This window comes from Onychomys torridus, chromosome 2, assembly GCF_903995425.1.
Source record: "Onychomys torridus chromosome 2, mOncTor1.1, whole genome shotgun sequence".
Taxonomy (NCBI): Eukaryota; Metazoa; Chordata; class Mammalia; order Rodentia; family Cricetidae; genus Onychomys; species Onychomys torridus.
The window spans coordinates 43224754-43248031 of NC_050444.1; the positions used below are offsets into that span (position 1 = coordinate 43224754).

Sequence of the window (23278 nt, forward strand, 5' to 3'; positions counted from 1 at the left end):
TATTCTAAATCAGTTCATAAGGAAGACAATAAAGGACAATTACCACTCAGTGAAATGAATAAAACCCATGAATTAAAATGACCATTCAAGCCACAGATAGAAAATTAGGAGCTGAATACTTTAACTTGTGACTTTTGATGCTTTTATTTTAGACTTGCATTTTAAAATGACCAATAATCTACCTTTACAGGCCATAGCACCTAGAAGTAGAGTTGAGTCAAACTTTGTCTTATAAATTAGTGATGATGCATAATTATCAATGTAAATCACTAAGGAAGCAGCTAGAGCAGTGGTTCTCAAGCTTCCTAACACTGTAACCCTTTAATACAGTTCCTTGGGTTGTGGTGACCACCAACCATAAAATTAATTCCTTGCTACTCCACACCTGTAATTTTGCTGCTGTTATGAATAGTGATGTAAGTATCTGATATGCAGGATATCTGATATGTGACCCTCTTGGGAGTCACAACTCACAGGCTGAGAACCACTGTGCTAGAGCTCATGTATGTGAATCTCAGTAGCAGAATGCCATTTCTGGCCTCTGAGCACTCCAATGGAACAAATGATGACAAGATCCAATTTTAAAGTCATTATAGTATAGGAAAAATAAACAAACCATTTCTGAGGGCTCTAGATCAAATCCCTTAACACTATTTACCCCTTGGCTGAATCAGACATGCTTTGTTCCATGGGTACTTCGGTAGAGTCCAAAAGTTCTAAAAGCATTTGTAGTCTTCAAGGTAGAATTTTAAAATCAGGACCCTGAATGCAATTAGAGGACTACATGCTGTGTACAACTTCAGATTTTCAGAAAGCAATAGGAAGATTAGTTCAAATTTATTTGATAACAATATTTAAAAATAATAAGCTTCCTTATACAGCTTTTGGAATTCTACTCATATGTTTCTTCTTTACAGTGAAAACTATGCAAGGTAACAATATTTTTAAGAATTATAATTAGAAATTTAGCACACTTTGTTTTTATATTTTAGTAACAAATCAAAAGACACGTTTTTAGGAAGCCAGATGAAAATAACAGCTGTAAACAGGGAGTTGTACCATGTTGTACTAAGAGCAAAGTCTTCTGTCAGATGAAAACCTCAGGAAAGAAATCACCACACCCATGTGTTCACATGGTAGTGAATGTCACTCCACTGAATATTCAAAGCCCTCTTTACTTCAATATATAGGACTGATATCACTGTGATACTACTCTGTGTTCATCAATGGACACGAGAATTCACTAGAAGATGAGTCTCAACTTGAGCATAACAAACAAAAATAATTTGAAAGTCTTTATATTAGCATGTATTCCTCCAAGCTCATTTTTTCATAAATAGAATACAGACATTATTTTTAATGTAAGGTCTCACATAGCACATGCTGACTCTGAATTCACTATGCAGTCAGGTATGACCTTGATATGACCCTCCAATCTCAGCTTCCTGAATGTTATAATTGCAGATATGTGACACATGCCAACTTAGACTATTTTTGATTAATACTATGGCTAAATGTTCTATGTTTCTCCACTTAACTATAATAATACAAACGTATAGCATAGTAGTTAATTCTTAACTGTCTCCTTTCAATGTATATTTTAAAGGCATGATAAACTTACCTTAGAGAGGCCACCTACTTCCAAATAAAAGCAGATGATGAACACATTCCAGGTGACCCAGAGGGCAGTCCACACTGTATACTAGACAGGAAAGGGTTGAGAGAAAGGGAGAAAAAAAGCAGAGATGAAAACCACATGTTCTAAATAAATCAGTAATAGAAATGTCAGTAAATATAAGTCTTTTGTTAAGAAATAGGGTATAGTCAGAAAAACAACCCTTTTTTTATAAGGTACCCTAAGACTTAAAATTCAATTATTCCTGTTTTCAATGGGTATCAAGAAACTTGGACTTCTAAAATGCTGTTCTGACTTGCAGATGCAACTTAAATCTGAATGTTCATGTGATTTCTGTTTTCTGTGTATTATATTTTCAAAAGAACAGAGTAATGTAGTTTTCTGTGAGCCACCAGTGTATCTATACCTATGTATCTATCCATTATCTATCTATCTATCTATCTATCTATCTATCTATCTATCTATCTATCTATCTATCTATGAGTCTGTGTGTTTACCCACCTATATAAATATATCTAAATATTCAGATAGATTGGACAGATAAATATCCAATTCATTTCAGTGAATTGTCTAATTTTAGAAATTCAGTCACAGTAGAACTTCTCTGAATAAAGACTTTGAGAATGAATATGTAAAGTTACCAAACTCTTCTGTGTTGTGTTATTTTACTAAGAGTAGAGCTCCTGTAATCAAATAGTGAAAGTGTAACCATACAAAGTATCTTTAATCTAGCCTGTTCTTTAGCCTGTCTGAGTCTGTGGACTGTAGTGTGAATATCTTTTACTTTACATCTAATATCCTCTTATAAATGAATACATACAGGATGGATTAAAGAGGGATGCGAGGATCTCCCTGGGAAGGGGTAATAGAATAGATTTTGAGGGGTGTATTGGGGGGCATCTGGGGTTGGGAATAGGAGGGATCAAATGAGAGGCAGGAGGGAGAAAATGCTGGGAGAAAGGACTAGAATTAGGGGGCATTTTGTGCAATGGAAATTCCATGGAATGAATATATGAGAGTAACCCTAGCAAAGACTCCTAGCAATGGGGGACACAAAACCCGAGCTTGCCATGTTCTGTAACCAGGCAAGGCCTCAAGTGGAGGGATTGGGACACCAACTCAGCTACAGAACCTTTGATCTACAGTTTGTCCTGCCTGCAGAGTGTTCTGAGACAGGAGCCTAGCAGAATCATCATCAAAGAGACCAGAGAGACTTCATCCAATAACCAATGGGAGCAGGTGCAGAGTTCCACAGCCAAACATTAGGCAGAGCTCAGGGAGTCCTGTGGAGAAGGGAAGGAAGGATTGGAGGAGCCAGAGAGGTCAGGGACACCAGAAGAACATGTCCCACAGAATCAACTGACTGGGACACTCCCGGACTTACAGAGACCAGAGAACCTCTAAGAGTCTGACCTTGGTCTTCTGCATATATATTATGGCTGAGTAGCTTGCTGTTCTTGTGGAACTCCTAACAGTAGGAATGAGGGATGTCTCTGACTCCTGCCTGCTTGTGGGGCCCTTTTTCCTCCTACTGTGTTGCCTTGTCCAGCCTTGATGTGACAGAGTATGCCTGGCATTATTGTAGTATATTATGGGATATTTGGTTGATGTCCCTGGGAAGCCTGCTCTTTTCTGAGGAGAGAAGGTGGGAGATTCTGGGGGAGGAGAGAGAGGGGAAACTGTGGTCAAGATGTAATATATGTGAGAATTTAAAAATGAATATAAATGTCTTTAAAATCCAAGAATTAATAACTAGGATAATGAGCAAATGAACAGCAGATTTCTATTATAAAAATATCTTTCATTCACATCCTGCTGGGAAAGGTTAGAAACAGCATCAATAAGAGCATTAGCCAATACAGTTTAATACAGTCCAGATCAGACTCCTGCATGGAGATGAGTCCTAGGTAACTGGAAACAGTATATGCTGTAAGCACAGTTGACTGGTTAAATGCAATAGTTTGCTTGCTCATCTTACTGTACTGGGAAAAATCTGTGAATTCTTGAAATAGGTCTGTAAGTTAAATTATTTCTTTCTATGAGTGATTGCACTCATTGTATCCTGTTCTTAAAATAACATTTTAAAATTATTTTCCTTATATTATTGTATCTGTGTCAAATAACAGAAATATGAACTTTAGGTACTACATTAAAACAATGCTCCTATCAAATGTTTACTAAAAGTGTTTATCTGTAAATTCAATTTACTGTGCCTTTGTGATTTAAGATATCAAAGGGTTTAAAAATGATCTCATGTAGGTGTGTAAACTGAGTGAATATATTTGAGGTAACATTATTCTTTTCTGAGAGTGTCTTGCTTTTTAAAACAAAGATAATAAAATTATGTAAAGCTCAACAGTCACTGAATTTACATTAACATATATTAAAGAGGTCACACAAGCCATGATAAGTCATGATGGTTTAGGTGTTTTTAGCTATTTATTACCAAAGGCATTCAAACATACTTTTCTGAACCATGCACTATTCCCATGGATATTGAAAAGAGCTTATCTATATCCTTAGTGAAACATTTTTATACATCATAACTACAAGAAAAATAGATGTTCTGCTAATCAGAGGGCACCCAGCATGATGATGTATACTCCAAATTTATCAATAGTGTCTCAGAGCAGGGAGAGAATCTGAACACCAAGTCAGGAGGAAAACTTCAGTGACAATAATTAAGAAAAGGACTTCAACTGAAGCAAGACTACACCATTGCAGAAGGTTTTGTTGTTGTTGTTGTTTCTATACTGGGAACTAAAGCAGGCCCTTGCAGACCATAGGCAAGTTCTCTATCATGAGACCTCATCCTAAGAAAAAGAGTGTAATTCTCAATAATTGCATCTCAACTCTAAATCCCCAAGTACGGAGAATATCCACCATATAACAAAGGTAAAATAAAACAAAGCCTTTTTGAAAATCCCAGCACAAACAGTACCTGAAGGGAAGGAAAGATCTCCTGCAAGTTGTATTATAGATTCTGTACCTGACCTTTCACAGACATGTTGGCAACTGTCTAATTCTACACATTTGACTGTAACAAAGGTCATTATGACACTTCCTGTGTTCCTAGTACTGCATGAGGCACTTTCCAAGGGGCCGATCACTCAAGTCACTGTATTAAAACCCTGAAGAATGGATCATCCTTTGGTTCCCTATTGAGTGTCAGAGTTGTCCTATGAAACCTGGCAGCCTGCTCCAGAGTCAGCATGCTTACTTAATTTGGTAGGATTTATTGCAAACCATCTCAGGAAAGGGACTATATCTGTAAATTGACTCTTCACTAAATTTTTCATCTCATCAGATGACAAATTAATTAAATGACAAGTTTATTAAAATTTAGATCATTTATATAAATTCTGTAACATAATATTTTGGGAACGACAGTATTTTTTCTATATTTTGTAACAGATATGTTACACGTGATAGGAATATGACAGATATTTGTTCTGGGCAGGGATAGAAAAGTTCCTTCTAATATAGTGCTGGTTGAAAATGATGACTACATTGTTGAATTTTGGTTTGTGTGGAATATAAATGATATACTTCAATGTATAGCTGGAAGATTGCATGGATCACAGACATGCAGAAGAGAACCTTAACAAGACCAATCCATGGATGGTTATTTATCTAGTCAGAAATACTAAGTCATCACCTTTGAGACTGGCTATCCATTCTGCCTTGTTTTTGAAGTGGGTTGTTTTAATTAACAATTCAGTTCTCATGATATTTATAGTATGGGGTGGCCTTCTATTTTTGACAAATGTTTTTTGGTTTGTATGAAGCATAACAACAGGCTTGTATATCTATGTAGGTTAAATAGAATTAAAGTATAAATGATTTGACTTCTCCATGTTAAAATTAACTGTGCATAATCTTTCCCTTCTCATGTTTCCTTACTGCACACATATTTTAATTCCTATTCCCACAGACAATGACAGCACGGGTTTGTGTGGTTTCCTAAACATTTCCTCATCTTATGAGGATATTTCAGCATGTGGTAATTCAAATAAACACTTTATAAGTTTTCTAGTCTGCATTTCTACCACTGAGCATTAGTCTTTAACATAAATTATGTTTACTAAGGCAATTTGGCCAGGCATTCTTCCATATATGTATGAATCTACCTCAGCATTTGCTCACAATATGCTACGAAACAAACGGGATAGACTCTTTGCTTTTCCATTCTTCTGCTTTCTCCTGGAATTTAGCATTTTGGTGAGAAGAACTTGTAAGGGAAACCTGCCATCCATGTACCTTATTAGCAAGTAAGGCAGAATGAAGGCAAATATAAAGAAAGCAATGAATAGTAACAGTTAACCATGTACCAAGATTTGATTTAGGTTAGCCCAAGCCAAGCCTGCCGCATATATTCTGATTATTAAAACCAATCTATGAAACAGAGGAGGTAAATATGGCAATTATAAAATCAAATCAACGTTTCAAGGCTTTACAGCTAGTGATAAATGAAATAAAGTCACTTCAACTAAAAATTTTAAATTCATTTACAATTTCTTCATCGAATGTTAAGCTTGAGGTAGAATACAGCAGTGGGTGGCTACAATTCTGCTTTAAAGAGTACGTGCTGAATACAATGTGAAATTCAGAGGCTGTGATAATTAGGAAGGGCAAAGTAGGAAGAGACCAGAATCTGTGCTCATAGTCAGGACTAGGGACTTAGTGCCGACCAGCTGAAGGATTATGAAATTTCCAAGAGTGGAAGGTTCAGAATGTGTCCCCAAGGAAGCAGAAGAGTACATGGCCCATAGAAAACACCAGAAGTAATCAAGAGGCAAAAGGCACAGGAAAGCAAAGAAACCATTTTCTCCAGTTTAAAATTCACACTTGATATGGAAGTTTGATGATAGATACTGGAGAACTTCTGCTTAGCCTTTTAGCTAAATCATTTTTATAAGGGTGATTAATTCTTTGAGGTCAAGTATGGCAAACTCCACCTATTATCAGAAAGGGCAGTAACTTACCCCATGTGTTGCTGTGCTTTGAGCTCCATTAAACTGTTGCAGCAGCAGATATCGTATTGTATTAGTTTCTGAATAAGCACTTAGCACGTGCCTGGTACTCTGGAGTGTTTGTTAGTCTGAGGTGGATTAAGTGTAATTGGCACATAAAAGGAGGGTAACACAAAAAAATTACAGATGTGACTTCAAGATAAAACCTCTTGTAATCTAAATGTTAAACTGCAACTGTGGTATAACCATGCTATGTAAAAAAAACAAACAAACAAACAACAACAAAAAAAGGACTGCAGTTTATCATGATATGTCTGATGAGGATCTGGAAGCATCAGGCTCCCTGTAGAAGTGCCTGGGAGCTGAGATCTGCTGTGGAAATCTCAGGGAAGAAGGAATTGAAAGGATTTCTGGACTGGAATCATCACAGGACATCTATAAGTTCAAAGCCATTCATTCATTAAACATTTAGAGAATGTTATGCCTTAGTAGGGCTGGGTGACTAGAAAATAATACATATAGACATGCTCCATATTTCCTGGAGCTTCCCACCATAGGAAGGAGGTCTGGGGAGTAGGATCTAGGGTTCCAGAGGTAAAATACTGTGAAAATGGAGTGAGAACAGCTGGGCAGTGGCCTGACAAATGTTTAAGCTAGGGGAAGATATTTGGAATAGCCAGTGATGGGGTATCTTAGCTCAAGTGCCCTCAGCTCCTGCCTGCCTCTCCAGCCTCTTCCCCTCAGAACTCGGCCTGGTATTTGTGGCTCAGCTCAGCATTTCCTTGGGCACATATCTCTCTATGCAGTTTAATGATTGATCACTCTGCTCCTTTGCTTCTGTGTCATGAGCATGATTTATAATTTGTTCACATTCAAATCTCATTTATTAGTTGGAGTCTTTGAGAACACTGAGTGTAATGGAGCTTCTGTGCACATGTATTCCGTTTCCTCACTCTTACACCACATGCTCCCACAAGGTTCCCTTGGGAGTTACTTGCATTGCTTCTCTTTCTGGTTTCTTTCCTTTCGCTTTCCCGCCTCCCTTGTAACTTTCACATAAGGAAAAGGAAGCTCCAGACCTTCCAAAATCTTTCAAGATAAACACCTACAAGTCAAACACTTCATGTTTTTGCTCTTATCATTGTCTCTTTTAATGTGGTGTATCATTCATGTTCTTTCATTTTATTTACAATCTTACCAGACTCCTAGGGAGTGGGAGAAAGAAAGCAAGAAACTGATGGGAATGCAAGACCACCATGACAAATGCTTCACTTGACTTAATCTTTCCAAGAACCCTGTGAAGTCTGTTTTAGTATCCTGAGTTTATAGGTGAGCTCGGGCTGGCTTGATGGGATGGTGAAGTGACTTGCTCAGGAAACTCCTCATGGATCGGGAGAAACAGATGTGTATTGGTTCCACTCCTCTTGGTAGCTTCCTGAAGTTTCATCACCAGATCCCAAACCTTAATGGTCCTTGGTGTAACTAGTCCTGCCCTGTTTCCCATCCAATCACATTGCCTATGAGGGAATCCAAATTACAGCATGGCTACAAATTGCCTGTGATACTAAGTTTTAATTGTCAACGTAGCATAATGTAGAATCAACTGGGAAGAGAGTTTCAGTTGAGGATTGTCTATATTAGCTCGCCTATAGCCCTGTCTATTGGTGGCTGTCTTGATCACATAAATCAGTGTGAAAATATTCAGCCTAAAAGTGGCTGGCCCCATCCCTGGGTTTGGTCCTAGACCCTATAAAATGGAGAAAGGGGGCTGAGCACATGCCTGTCTTAATGAAGTGTTCTCTCCTCTGGACTATGGATGTTACTACTTCCAGTTCTTGTCACCTTGACTTGCCAGCAATAATAATAGATGGTAACATGAAACTGTGAGCTCAAGTACACTCTGCATCCCCTCAGTTGCTTTCGTCAGTGTGTTTTGTTGTAGGAAAAGAAGCTAAAAAAAAAGTCCTTCCCATTTGAGACAAATGCATAAAGGACAGCAAGCACAAGGTTCCTTTCTTGCATACTGCAGGTTTCTGCTGAGGAAGATTACTGTGCTACTGAAACTGTGTGCTAGCTTTCCTTTGCTTTATGACACACGAGTCAACTGTTTCTAAGTTTGTTTGTTTACTTCTTTATTTATTTTTAGTGGGTGCTTTCTCCTGACCCTACAACTAGTGATCTGTAGTTAATTCTAGTGTTTAAAAAAAGATGGAAAATGGCCAAGTTACAAATCATGTGAGTGACTCAAGAGGAAACAGCTTTTAGTGGCAGCAGGAGGAGACCTGAATCTGAAAGCTAAAAACACCCCCATTCTGGACTTTGAGACCAAAGGAGGATCAAGATTACGTTACTGATGTTCCACATAGAATACAATGCCTGAAACTAAAGGCACCTTCTGGACTGTGAGAGGAAGGGAGGCCAAGTCTGTGTTACTTATGCTCCTCATAGAGCATGATGTCAGACTTTCAGTTGAAAGTAAATGACAGACATTTTGAATGAATGCATGAATGAGTGGATAAGAGAATGAAGGTAGTTCGGAGAGAAGGTGGAAAGAAGGAAGGGAGTTAAAGGAAGAAGAAATGAAACTGGAAGGGAGAGAAGATGGGAGTGATTGTGAGACAGGAATTTGGACCTGATCAAGGAGATGCTTGACCTCGACCTCCTATGGAGCTCATAGTAGGATTTAGTTAACAATTTAAGAAAGTGCAAACAACTCATTGTGAAAACAAAGGGTAGAAGCACACCGACATCTCCATATAGAGGGGAAACAGAAGAAACTTCAACCCAGCAGTGGTGATGGGAAAAGGTAGAGTACTAACAAGGTATCTAACACATACCAGCAGCCTAATTCTGTATTTGCCCTTGACTTTCTAACCATCTGGTGTTTGGAGCCTTAGTAGCAGAACAGTAGCAAAAACTAAAGTCACCTGAGACTACTTCTATTTAAAGTTCAATAATAACTTGATATTATGAAGATACTAATGTATTTTATGCTATATTCCATATCTAGGGCATCTCTTTCTAGTAAATCATATAGTAGCTCCGATGGTAGTCAAAAGTAGAACAGGAATTGCTTGGCCCTACAGCAAAGTGAGGGACATCAAATGTTCTTCATTCCCAAAATTTCACAGGGTATTTCCTATGTATAGGCCTGATGGCCATCTTAGAGGATGTTATTCCTATTTATAACTACTTACATTATTATAACTCATTACTTCCCATAAATATCCTATGTAAGTAACCTATATTTCTGTCTTATTTTTATAGGAAAGAAAAATAAGTGCTCTGAATGCCATCAATTACATGCAGGCTACTGTGTGCACCTCACATGTCCTACCACTGAATAGGCTGACCAGGCATGAGAGATGGACAAGTGCTTGAAGTGTATCTTGTCAAGTGATATTCAATTTTAACGAACAGGAAACAAAAATATGAGAATATACTAAACATTATTGTGTTCATGCAGTTATGATACCCTATGTTAATTAAAATTTTGTGTTATTGTATTCAGTGATCAAATCATTGTGCTAAATAGGATTGCTTTCTAAGGTTAATGGGGCTTCACTGACAGTCAAAGGTACCTGAACACAATGACAGACAACGTGTGTACACTGCATCTCATCATAGCATCAAGTGTATCATCCGGCCTTCTACTCTAACAAAACCTGTCTTAAATTTTCTTATGAACTTTGAAATCAGTTATGCCATGAATGATGCAATCATCTCAGACTTACAGGCATAGCTTTACTCTGGGTGGGGCATTCTTTTCATTTTCTGTTCCACAGATTGACATTTATTGCACAATCTAGTATTTCAGAGGTAGAACAACAATACCATGTCATATCAGAGGGGCTTACACATTATTTTATTCAGTTTCTTATAGAAACTTCATAGTGTTTGTATGAAGAGACATGATAATAACACTTACCACCATGATGTAACGTGGCCTATACTGAATGGTTCCAAATAAACCCAATATGACAACTATTATATGCAGGAAATTTCCAAGGATGGGTGCCCACTGGAAGCCAAGGAAGTCAAAGATTTGCCTCTCCAGGGCTGAAAGCTGCAACAAAACAAACATAGTACATTAGTGGCTAATCCAGACTCCATCCTATTATCTTCATCATTTACTCCCAATTACAGAAATCTGCATATTCAACTCCACTCATACTTTTAGAATTTTTGTTTCTAGCTTGCTTGCTTTCTTCCTTACTTAATCTCTCCCCCATCTTTTGTTTTTCTGCCCCCCCCCCCCTTTCTTGTTTTCTTCCTTTCTTTTGTGTGGTGCTGGTGACCAGGCTGAGATGGTTGCATATGTGGAATAGAATAATTGTTTAACTCTGTAAAGATGTATTGCTGTTTCATCTCGCCTGCCTAAGAAACCTGATTGATCTAATAAAATCTGAATGGCCAAAAGCTAGGCAGAGGAGGGATCAGCAGGGCTGCCAGCCAGCCAGACATGAAGGAAGCAGAAAAGCAGGATGAACAGTATGTAGATGAGGTAAATGAGTCTCAGGGCAGCATGTAGATTAATAGAAATGGATTAATTTAAGTTTAAAAAAAGAGGTATCTATAAACAAACCTAAGCTAAGACATTCATAATAATGTCTCCGTGTCATGATTTGGGGGCTACTGATCCAAGAAAGCCTGCTACAGTCATGTATGCTAGACAAGAACTCTAACACTGGTCTACATCATCACACTTCATCACTAGGACCTATTTAATGAACTGTTTAATGTAGCTTTCCTCAGAAAATATTGTAAAATAACTTTGAATATTCTGACTTCAAGTATAGATTTTAAACCAATCTCATCTCATGATCTAGATATGATATACATACTTCTTAAATTATTGTCTAAAAAAAATCCAGACATAGAATGTATCTTAAATATATCACTATCTTCAAACAAGTGATTAGCTTAGCACAACATACTGAAGAACAATAACAATAACTACAGGTTTGCAATAAAACAACTGGTATTGAATTAAAACAAAGAAAAACAAACCTTTATCTTTCTGTTTGAATTATTTGTAAACAATTATAGTTTCCATAGGAAGAATACCCACAAAGCTCATGTGTTGAAAGCTCGATGCCCATTCAACAGTGTCAGAGGTGGGGCAATTGGTAGGTGTTGGGCCCTCACCTTAACAGTGGACTAATTTCATGACAACAGCTTATTTGGAAACTACAAGGGTGAGTTCATGCTTGAGCAAGTGGGTCATTAGATGTTATAATTTTTAAATATATATTTTGTCCTTATCCATCTCCCCTCTTTGGTTCTTGGTTGCCTCAATGTGATCAGCTTTATTCTAGCATATGCTCAGCATCATAGTGCTCAGCCACATCAGAGGCCAGAGACAGCAGCACCAATTCGTCTTGGATTATAACGTTCAAAGCTATGAGCAAAATACAGCTTTTTCCCTCTAGTTGATTTTCTCAGGCATTTTATCACAATGGCAGAAAACTGGTTAATATATTATGCTGAATCTACTTGCTTCCTTTTATCTTCACTGGACTGCCAGTAGTGATGCTTTCTAAACACTTTCTCAATATGATTCCTAGTTATTTAGTTACACTAAAACTGTGATCCTAATGTGAAACTAGGATGAAATAGTACTTTGAATCTTTGTGAAATCACATATTAATGTTCTAATTAGGTAATATTCTTTTTCAATAACCTAATAAAAATTATGATACCATAACAATTTTAGAAATACCATAGAAAATTGTGTTTGCATTATATATAATTACATTTTAAAGCAATTCTCCATTGAGTCAAACTACAGGCTTAAACGATTTATGATTTAACAATGAATTTCTGAGAATCCAGTGAACACTGCCAATGTCATTATCATGTACAAATGGTACTTCTTTTATTTTAAATCTAGAGATTTTATAGTCCCACCTGTCATGTTTGGAAAATAATCTTACACAGTGGAGGTCTTTTTCTAGATTTTCTTTGATAAAATAGTAATTTTAATAAGATGATTCAGCAATTAGCCATATTGATAGCAGTAGAAACTGAATCTTTAAAATGCAAATAGCACCCTAGGTATTTTTCTACTTATGCAGCAGGTGTATGCCTGAATAAGTTTAATTTCCTTGTACATAAAGAATGTCCTCTGTCTAGTAAGTAGAATTTAAGCTGTGGAGGAGAAGAGCTGGTGCTCAGCGACAATCACATCACAACCACAAGGATGTCACAGGTGCATCCTAACTGTGAAATGCGCTGTCACCACTTCCTGCATGCACAAATGTGCAGGAATGCCCAAGCACAGAAGAAACAGAGCAACGGAAGATGCTGAAAGAAATTTTCAATCCCTGCTTTCCTCTGCCTCTGACTCTAATTAGTTCCCAGGAAACTTCCCCTAAAGGAAGCAACATTTTATTTATTGGCCTATCAGAGATATAAATATGCACTGTTTTTATGTTCAAATAGGACGAATAAGCTCAGAATAAAGCAACCCTGAAGAGCAGCCACAGGCAATTCATTCTGAAACAGAAACCCTATTTTAAAGCTGTCATGCATCACAGAAACCTTTAAAGTGAACTTTTCAAACAAAGAAAAACTCGTTTCTCTGCTGTCAGATAACACATGGTTACTATTCTCTTTTATAATATGAAAAAAAGACATAATGAAGGCAGCCAAATTAATGATAATTATTAGAAATCTGCTGCCTTCATTCAAGATGCTCTATCTCTATTAGCATTTACTTTTTGAGCACTTAACTAATGGATTCGAGATGGGTTGAAATAAAGGTACAAACAAAAGCCACCAAAACCAAGCACAGGCTAGTGTGGCAGTATACATCTGTATTTCTGTCATTTAGGAGATTGAGGCTGGAGGGTTCAAGTTTGAGGTAAGCTTTGGCTGCATAGTATGACCCTGTCTCAAAATATTCAAATGGACAAACAAAAAGTAGGGCAGAATTATATCAAGAACAAGGTATAGGACTTCTCTAACAACTATGTTTACTTTGAAACTGAGATTTGTGTGTGTTTAAAATCAACAACTGTAGCAACAACAGAAAGCACATTAAAAATAAAATAACCTGGTTCTTTTAATATTAAGTAATGTCTTTAACTATCTAGTTATTTAGTTTATCAACAAAAATTATCTCTCTGAATGTTAAAATCTTTTGAAGTACCCAGGACATGACAGTAATGATTCATAGTCACCAAATGAAATGAAATAATACACAAGTCACTTTATTATCTTGGCAAATGTATGGATAACCACATGCCTTTAATCCCAGCACTCGGGAGGCAGAGGCAGGCAGATCTCTGTGAGTTCGAGGCCAGCCTGTTCTCCAAAGCGAGTTCCAGGAAAGGTGCAAAGATACACAGAGAAACCCTGTCTCGAAAAACCAAACAAAACAAAAATCAACCCAATCTACAGGAGAGCAGCAGGATGGGGGGTAGGAGCATCAGGAGGTAGGAGGTGGTCAGGACACTCAGAAAGGTCTAAAGCCACAGCAGAGAAGAGAGGGAATGAGACTTGTGAAGGTGTGAGGATCAAGTAAAGGGGAGAAGTCAAGCTGGCATAAAGGCAGTAAGACCCTTCAGGGAAGCAAAGCCAAGGACTCATCACTAGTCCTCCCCAAATTAACCAAAGCCCAAGTGACCAGCAGGTCTCTGGGCATTTTTCTAGGCTGGGTCCTTGCATAAGATTACATCCAGATAAGAGCGCAGAAGAAAGCTCATTCTTTCCTTCCTTCTTTTCTTCTTTCCTTCCTTCCCTCCTTTCCTTCCTTAGCATTTAAAAAAATCTGACAGCATTAGTTAGCAGGTTTTAGAAGAGAGAGGGGGCTTTTATGGGTCCACTCTCATTGAATTGTTCCCTTAATCAATAAAGATAGATATGATGAAAAAACAAAAGACTGAAATAGGGTCCCACTTGCCACAGAGTCACAAGTAAGCATCAAACCAACCATAGCCTCACAAAAGACTGAATTTAAAGCTCACTCTACAAATGCTACCCAAGCAGGGAGGCAACTTTTGCCTGAGGAATTCCTGGGGATAAGTATTCTGTGACCACAAAGGATTAAATAGGATTAAATTCCCTTTTAAGGGAAGATTTAAAGGCTTCAATTAACATCCTTATTAGTGAAATCATATCTCTCAGCCTGTTTCACAGAAGCTATGGGTTACTAGAGAATGTTTCTTGATACAGGCCAAGTCTATGGCACCCCCAGCTTCACTAATACTTCCTTTGCTTGAAAATTGTCTATCCATTAACAACCTAAAAGACTTTCAAGCTCCATAAGGGTGACTCACAGTTTCTGTGCACACTGATATGGCCTATTCAGATTGTGGTCACATATGATAAGCTAGAATTTAGAGATACTTTTCATGTTTATAAAATTACCAATAACATTTTTACTGATATTACTTCCTAGTTTTAAGTTTTAATGTTTATTATTTCTTTCAGGATGTGGGTTCTGGGAACCAAACTTGGGTTATCAGGCATGGTTATAAATAACTTACTCACTGAGATATGCTTCCAGTTCTTGTTGCTTGATTATTTTTACTCATATCTTGTAGCCTGATGGTCATCAGTGTTTGTAAAAGCTAGGTGGGAAGGAAGTAGGGTACTCAGAAAAGAATGATCCTTAAAGATGTGTAGTTTTCTGCATTGTTCTTGAACTGGCACTGGTAGGTGAAATATGTGTCTCTAGGACACTTGGAAAGGTTTCTTAGGTTTGGGTCCCTATATCTTAGAGAAATTGAATGGGTTTTTCGCACTCTTAGATTTCAACAATGAAAAATTATGTTTCAAGTAAATAGTATAGTACCTCACAAAAAGCACATTTGTTGAATGTCTTTTTTATTGTTTATTTTGTTTTGCTATTTTTTATTGTCTTTTTGGAACAGAGTCTCACTATGTTGTGTTGGCTTGCTTGAAACTCACAATGTAGACTAGGCTGGCCTTTAGTTCACAGAAATAATCCTACCTCTGCTTCCTGAGTGCTGGGATTAAAGGCATGTACCACCATCCTGTGCCAAAGTAGTTTTCTTTTGTGTTTTAAAGGTACAAGAAAACTCCAACTCAAACAGACCCTTGATGCAGTGGGGAGGGGCTTAGTCCTACCTTAACTGAATGTGCCAGGCTTTGCTGTTCCCCCATGGGAGGACTTACCCTTTGAGAGGAGGGAATGGGGGTTGGGGGGAAGCCAGGGGGAGGATCGGGAGGAGGGATGAGACAGGGGTCTGTGGTTGGTATGTAAAATGAATGATTTTTTTAAAATAAAAAACAAAAACTCCAACTATAATATTAAGAAACTTTTCCTGTTAAAAAAGAAATAGATTTTTATCCTGTAGATGGACAGGTTTATGAAAGCAGATGGCAGAGAGCCTGTGAGGGGAATTTGTGTATCAGAAATTCACTTAGAAATCTACTTTGAGGGTGTTGTACATTTCCATTTAATGTATGAACTGTCAGAGGGACAACGATTTTGCCAGTTTCTCAATATGTTAGTAAGCCAACGGATTTGCCAAAGCTGGAAAATATCAATATTATACATATGACTTGGTTCAACACTCAGTTTACCAATATTTATTAATCTATAGTGCTAATAAAAGTAGTACAGCTACCTCTTTTTCTATAAAATCTATACAAAATGAACAGTCAACTAAGTTACATCAAAGCCCAGAGCCTTTAATCCCCCACCATCTGTGCCATTCTGAAATTATGTAAGTCACTGCTTAGCCAGGTTACATTCTGAAATGAGAAGCCTGCAGAATCATCATAGGAAATGTGGTGCTATTTCATGGTTTAATCCTCTTTCTTCTCCTCTATCATTTCCAGAAGGGCTTTTATTCCACTCATCACCTTTCAAAGGAGGGAACTGTTTTTCAGAAGCATCATCTGTTCTAATTAATCAACCATCAGTTTCTTCATCAAGAGTATCCCATGGAAGGCTAGCATTTGTCTCCATGGGCTAAGATTAGAGGACTGGTGGAGCCGCATTCTTGTGGGTGGTTCCACAATGCATTGCTGTTCCTTTCCTTGGCTTTTTTCTCTCCTAGAAAGACTTTTTCCTACATCTTGAGAGGCCGCCACAGTATGTAAAGCTTTGGTGTAGTCATGCCTCTCCTTTCTTCTCAGCCACTCCTCTCTTCTACATACAAAGGCATTTATAAACAGTTTGGGCTTTTCATTGAAAGGTCATGCTCCTCTCTCTACTGCAAGATCAACTAAATACTTACTACTTGCTGCATTAATTTCCCCTTTTTATATTAGATACCGAATCCGTATATTCTAGCAGTTTGTATGTTGGCAATTGTTAGGAGCTGATATCCTATCACACAGTTTATAGTTCCTGCTCTCTGGTTGAGGGCTTTCTGGGGGACAATATATTGTCTTCTAGTGAGGCTATGTCCATGACCATTTGAGAGCTTTGCCTCATCTTCTCTCAATTTTAGAAAACCATCAGAGGTTAGGGCACGTCAATGCAGCTACTGCTATAATCAATGTCTTTCTGAAGTGATCAGGCCTTTTTTCAGATTACCCTTTACTCAACAGAAGATTTGGTTTTAGAAAAACTAAAGTTAATCTCAGCACTCTGGAGGCAGAGGCAGACATATCTTTATAACGTTGAGACAAGCCTGTCTACATAGCAAGTTCCAGACCAGCCAGGGCTATATAGCAAGACCCTGTCTGAGAAAACATTAAAGTAGCATCATGATTAAAATTTTATGATATAAGTATTAAGGAGATTGATGTGAATGAATATGGACTTAGCTCCCCCAAATATTTAGAAAACTAGCATAATCAGAAGTAAAAGACCTAATCATTTTCACTATACATGCTAGAGTATATATTATCATTCTTTGGCATCTAGAAAACTTGCTCTAGGACCCTTGTGGCTACTGAAGTCTGGCTTCTCAATCAGCATATGTAGAACTGCATAGTGTTTTTATGTACTCTGTACACACCCTACAGCTGACATTAAATTCTTTCTAAATTAGTTGTAACATCCAGACACTGCACAGATACTTGCCATGATACTTCACTTAGGCAATACTGACAATTTCTTTTCCTATATTTTCCATTTGAATCTAGTTGAACCATAGATTCAGAAATCATGGACACCAAGAGCCAACTGGGCATGATACACCCTAGTACTAAACTATTTGAAATTAAAATATCAGAAAGTCCTTATTGTTTGTTTTAAGGAAAGCACTTCATGTCAATAATGGAAATAAAATCCTTAGGACTGTGTATAGTTATATTCAGTGATCAACAGGGACATTAATCATTTATCTAGCAAGTTTTACTTACAGTCTATTAGTATCAATTGAATTCAAGAACTGACTCTAGAAGAATCAGTTGGTAGAGAAGTTTTAGTTATTCTCTTATGTGCAGAGTAGCATGCTTCATGAGAGATGTGCTGGGTAGTTTTAGTCAACTTGACATACATTGGAATCACCTGGGAAGAAGAACTTTCAGCTGAGGCATTGCCTCTATTAGACTGGCCTGTAAACATGACTGCGGAACATCTTCTTGACCAATGACTGATATGAACAGGCCCAGCCTATTATAGGCAATGCTATTCCTGGGCATTTGGTCCTGTCATATAAAGAAACAAGCCATGGGGATCAAACAAATAAGCAACATTCTTCCACAGCCTCTACTTTAATTTCCGACTTCAGGTTCCTACTTTTAGTTTCTGCCATTGTTTCAATGGGCGTAGGACTGTAAAGTATAAGAAGAAATAAACCCTTTCCTCCTTAAGTTGCTTTTAGTCTGAATATTTTATTATAGCAACAGGCAGCAAACTAGAACAGGAGGAATTATAAAAGTCACAACTGATTGGAGGATGCGGAAATTTATGTATAATAAATACAACATAATAGATAATTATAGTAATGATGAGTATAATGTAGAAAGATTGAAAGGTAAGCAGAAAGTATTTAAAACTTAACTTTGAATAAAGCTATTATGATATAATTATTATATTAATTATATAAATATATAAATATCATATAAAATATAAAAATATAATATAACATTTCTTTTCAGACTAAGTTTTATGAACTTAAAACTATAATGTGTTTTTCTTGTTTATTCATTTATTCAACAATACTATTGAAGACTTGCTATAGAACTACAAGCCTAAATGGAAGAGCTGTTGGCCTTGAGTATCTAACTACCAGTCTCCAGTGGGGAGGAAAGATATAGATTATGTAATTATAATAACATATTGCAATAACTACAGCAGAGGAGGGCTTAGAGCAGTAAAGGAGAAAAGAAGAAATGGTTGGATCTATTGTTTGACAAACAAGAATTCCCTAGACACCCTTACCATGAGGTTTCTGTTGTATGGAGTCCTCAAGGTTGTGTCCAACCTTTTGCAGCACAGAAGAATTAGGGCAGGAAAATTACAGCTATGAGCAAAACAAGCCCATTCGAAGATCCAGGAAATAGCTGTTGAGTCTTTCAAATATTCTCTTTTAGGGACACTAATTAAAAGTCCATTTCTGGAATTTATCTTCATAGTATAAGTTGTAAATAGAATAGTGTAGACACAGTGTCTAGAAGTGGGCTTTCAGCTAGAAAACTCTAGATATGCCACTTATTCTAAACTGTGATCTTTTAAACATTTTTATTTTGTTGTATTACTTATGCATGGCTGTTTTGCTCACATATTTGTGCACTGTATACACCCCAGAATGATTTGTTAACATACAGTGGTCCAAGAATTGTATTTTGTAAAATACTCATGAAGAACATATACTATGGAAAGTTCCTCATTAGGGGAAACTAAAGGGAAGCTATATTTGTCTAAAGACTTTGGTATTTTCACTGCAAATATTGAGAAAATATTATAAGATTCAAGTCTTGGACATTGGAGTTTCATAGCAACATTGTGCTTTAGGAAATACCCCTGGCCCAGGTATGGAGGTGTTCTGTTCTTTATGTGTGATGGCAGGAGGAGCTAAGGCAGTTGGAGGAAGACAGTACTGAAGAGGACAACACTGTCACTACCATTACAATAATCAAGTTCAAGAAGATAGAACCTAAGCTCTGTGAGAAGATGTATTTGCTATGATTGGTGTAATAAAGATCTGAATGACCAATAGCTAGATAAGGATAGGTTAGGTGGTACTTTGGGGGACAGGGACAGAGAGGACTCTGGGAAGAAAAAGGCAGAGATGCCAGGATACATGGAAGCAGTAGGATGGGTGGTACGTGACAGAACATAGATTAATAAAAATGGATTAATTTAAGTTACAAGAGCTAGTTAAAAACAAGCCTAAGTTAAAGGTCAAGCTTTCATAATTTATGATAAGTCTCTGTATCAATATTTGGGAGTTGGCTGGCGGCACATAGAAAAACTTGTTATACTAAGCCAAGGTAGTTTAGAATGTGGACACAGCAGAAATACTGATGAAAACAATACCAAAATCTAAAGGAGAATTGTCTGTGAGAAGTGAAGGGTAAACCAGGTCAAACCAGCTTATATCTTCATTCTCCCCAAAGCAAGCTAGCAGATAGATTCTGCCAACTCACAGAATTCAGGAGGAAAATTGTAGCTTTGAAGGTAATGTGTTTGCATCCCTTATTGAAGATTCTACACAGCATCAGATTCCAGAATCCAACTGAGTTGCCCTTATCCTTTGATTAAAGTCAAATTAAAACCAAGTGTTGATGATCTACCTGTGGTTTCCACACTTGGAGAGTTTCTTTAAGCAAGTAGCTTTGAACTTTCCCTTTAAATCCTTGTAAATCCTCTCCTCATCATCTGCTAGCAGGCCACAGAAAAAAGTGGTTTACATGTGAGTTAACCAAACGTAATTAGAGTAACTACAACAGGCAAGAAGAGTTGGGCACTAAGTATCCTGAAAAGAAACCTAAAGCCTACTGAAGATAACTTTTGGGTTATTCATAATCAGGGATTCTTTTACTCCTAAATTCTCTGCTACCTATCCAGTTAGCTTAATTAAATACACATGTCTTCAAGCTGTGAGGTCTGATTACGGGAAAGGAAGTTCTTACAATTAAGTTAGCTTTAACAATATTCCATTTTATAAGTAGGTTGGGGGGATGGTTTTTGATACTTGTTTTCTAAGAACAATGAAGTCATAAAACAAAGCATGCTGTTAACAACTAAGGTAGAAATTTTCTCACCCTAGGCCTCCTACTATTCTACAGCCTGGATAAGATTTCTTCCAAATTAATTAATTTCTTGATGTTTGCCCAAGGAAGTCATTTTCGCCTCTAAAGATGGTCATTTACAGCATTTGAGTCAGCTTCCAAGAACCATGTCCCTGCTGCAAAATTTCCCCACTCTAAATCTTCTGACGTAAACCCTATGTCCATACAGAAGTTGACCTTAGGAAGTGCAGCTATTGTGCACGGCTAGCTCAAGTCAGAGATAAGGGAACTATTTCATCAAAAGCCCCGTACAGCAATTTGTTATAGAACAGTGATCGAAGATTGAATTTCCACCCTCCAGTGCAACCATAATGGATTCGAGAGTACTAACGCTGAACCCCTGGGCTGGCTGACCTATACAATCCTACAAACAGCTGGCAGGACATGCCTACCACGGCATTTAAGACCCTCACAATGGTGTTACATAAATGGCAACCCAGCATGAGCTGGAAGAGAGGGTTATGGGCCAAAAGTTTCTTTAAAAGCCTTTTTCTTGTTTTTATTTGTAGGCAAGACCACTTGTAAGAATTCTCTAAACATTCCCTTTATTGTCTGAAGTTACTGAAGAGCTATATACTGTTTTAGAATGAAATTACATTTCCTCTTTAAATAATACATAGAAAAATGCAAATTTTGGTTATGTCAAAATACGTTGCTATAGAGAATGATTCTTTTATTTTTCCTCTTGGAAGTTTATTTTAACATCCAGATCACAGATTCCCCTCCCTTTTCTCCCCCCATTCCTTCCTCCCACCTCTCTGCTCTACCCCAATCCACTCCTCCTCTGTTTCTGTTCAGAGAGGGGCAGGCCTCACATGGATAACAACAAAACATGGCATATCAAGTTGCATTAGGACCAAGCTCCTCCCCTTGTATTAAGGCTGGGCAAGGTAACCCTGGAATGATTCTAATTTTAAAATGTAATGTATGATATTTATCATTTAAGCAATAAAAAATTGATGATGTTAAAGTGGGCTGAGAATATCAGTTGTTTGCTTTTTTTTACATTTTTTATTGCTATATTAAGGTTCCTGTTTCAATATCCTATTTGTGCTCACATAATTTAGCGAAGGTAAGCTTCTACAGTTACAGTAAACCACTACCACCACCACCAACAACAACAAACACACTATGTCCCTGTTTGCAGAGCTGGTGGAAGTATCAGATAGCATTTGGGGTATTTCTTAGGTAACCTTGTATTCTACCTTTTTCTTTACATTCATTGTTAACTGGCAGCAAAGCCTGGTGCTCTGATCCTTGTCAATTGGACCTGAATGCCTTTGCTCTCTAAGCTATAAGGGATACACTGAATCCATCTCCCTCACTGTAATGATATCTTGGGGTCAGTAATTTGTTACTGACCAGACTCATAGCTCTCAGGTTTCTAGATTATAGGTACAGAAATAAGGTGTGTGTATGTGTATATATATATATATATATATATATATATTTCTATTTTATAGGTATAGAAATAAGGTAAATAAGGAAAAAAGCTGTTACATGTTTTATCTTCTAGATTCTCTTCTAGTGACAGGAGGCAAAGAGTGAGTAACACTATTACGTTTATTGATTGAGAAGTTCATACATGTATACATTTTTTAAAAAATCATATGCACTCTACTCTCTCTCCTCCAATGATTCCATTAACCTACTCTTACTTTATGCCCCCCCCCTTCAAAACCACACTGAGCACATTAGTCTAGTACATGAGGTGAGTCATGTATCCTTGAAGAAAACCAACTCTCCTTCCCAATACTTCATAGCTCTGGGCGGGACTTCATGGGCCGCTACCCTAGTCATACTAGAATTTTAAGTGGTTTTATTTAGTGCTGATTTTGCTCATATAACCACGGACTCTGGGAGTACTTATGTGCAACAGCTCTGTCATGTCCTGCAAACATTGTTTTGCATCAGTCCTTTGTAACCTCTGTCCCATACAGTCTTTCTCGCCTATCTCCTGACATGACTCCTAAGCCTTAAGAGGAAAAGGTGTCACATGGATGTCCCATGCAGGGCATAACACTCCCCAATTTCTTATTCTCTGCACTCTGACCAGTTGTATGTTTGAGTATTAACTGCTATCTATGAAGCTTCTCCACTGAGGGCTGAGAGCTGCACTCATCTGTGTGTATAAATGTAAGTAGAGAACAGTTTTTTTTTTTTTACTATGAGCATTTAGCAAAATAATGATAGTTGTTTCTCCCATGCAGTATATTACCTATCCAGCCATGTGATCTTGGCCTAGTTAACAGTACCAAGTACAAGTTCCATCTTGTCAAGTAGGCCCCAATCTAATCAGAAAAGGATTAGTTACTCCTGAAATATTCATGACACTACTACACAAAAGGGCGTATCCTTCCAGGTTAGTTGTTACTGTAGCTCTCAGAGTTCACTGTTGGGTAAGGCTATTGATTACCTTTCCCCTCCTAAATTATGTATGTGGGGGTATAAAAACATTTCAATAGAGTTATTTTGTACAGGAGGATGAAGTATTTTTTTTTAA

General features: G+C 37.4%; 1 protein-coding gene across 3 annotated transcripts in view; it reads right to left on the reverse strand.

The window, feature by feature from the left end:
* Nucleotides 1-23278, reverse strand: part of Nkain3 (sodium/potassium transporting ATPase interacting 3) — a 638504-nt gene that overhangs the window by 320459 nt on the left and 294767 nt on the right. For all 3 annotated transcript variants that reach the window (XM_036178915.1, XM_036178916.1, XM_036178918.1), the window contains exons 2-3: nt 10538-10675; nt 1622-1702 (exon numbers count right to left, since the gene is read on the reverse strand). In XM_036178915.1, the coding sequence (XP_036034808.1) occupies nt 1622-1702; nt 10538-10675 (219 nt within the window). The remainder of the gene's footprint in view (nt 1-1621; nt 1703-10537; nt 10676-23278) is intronic.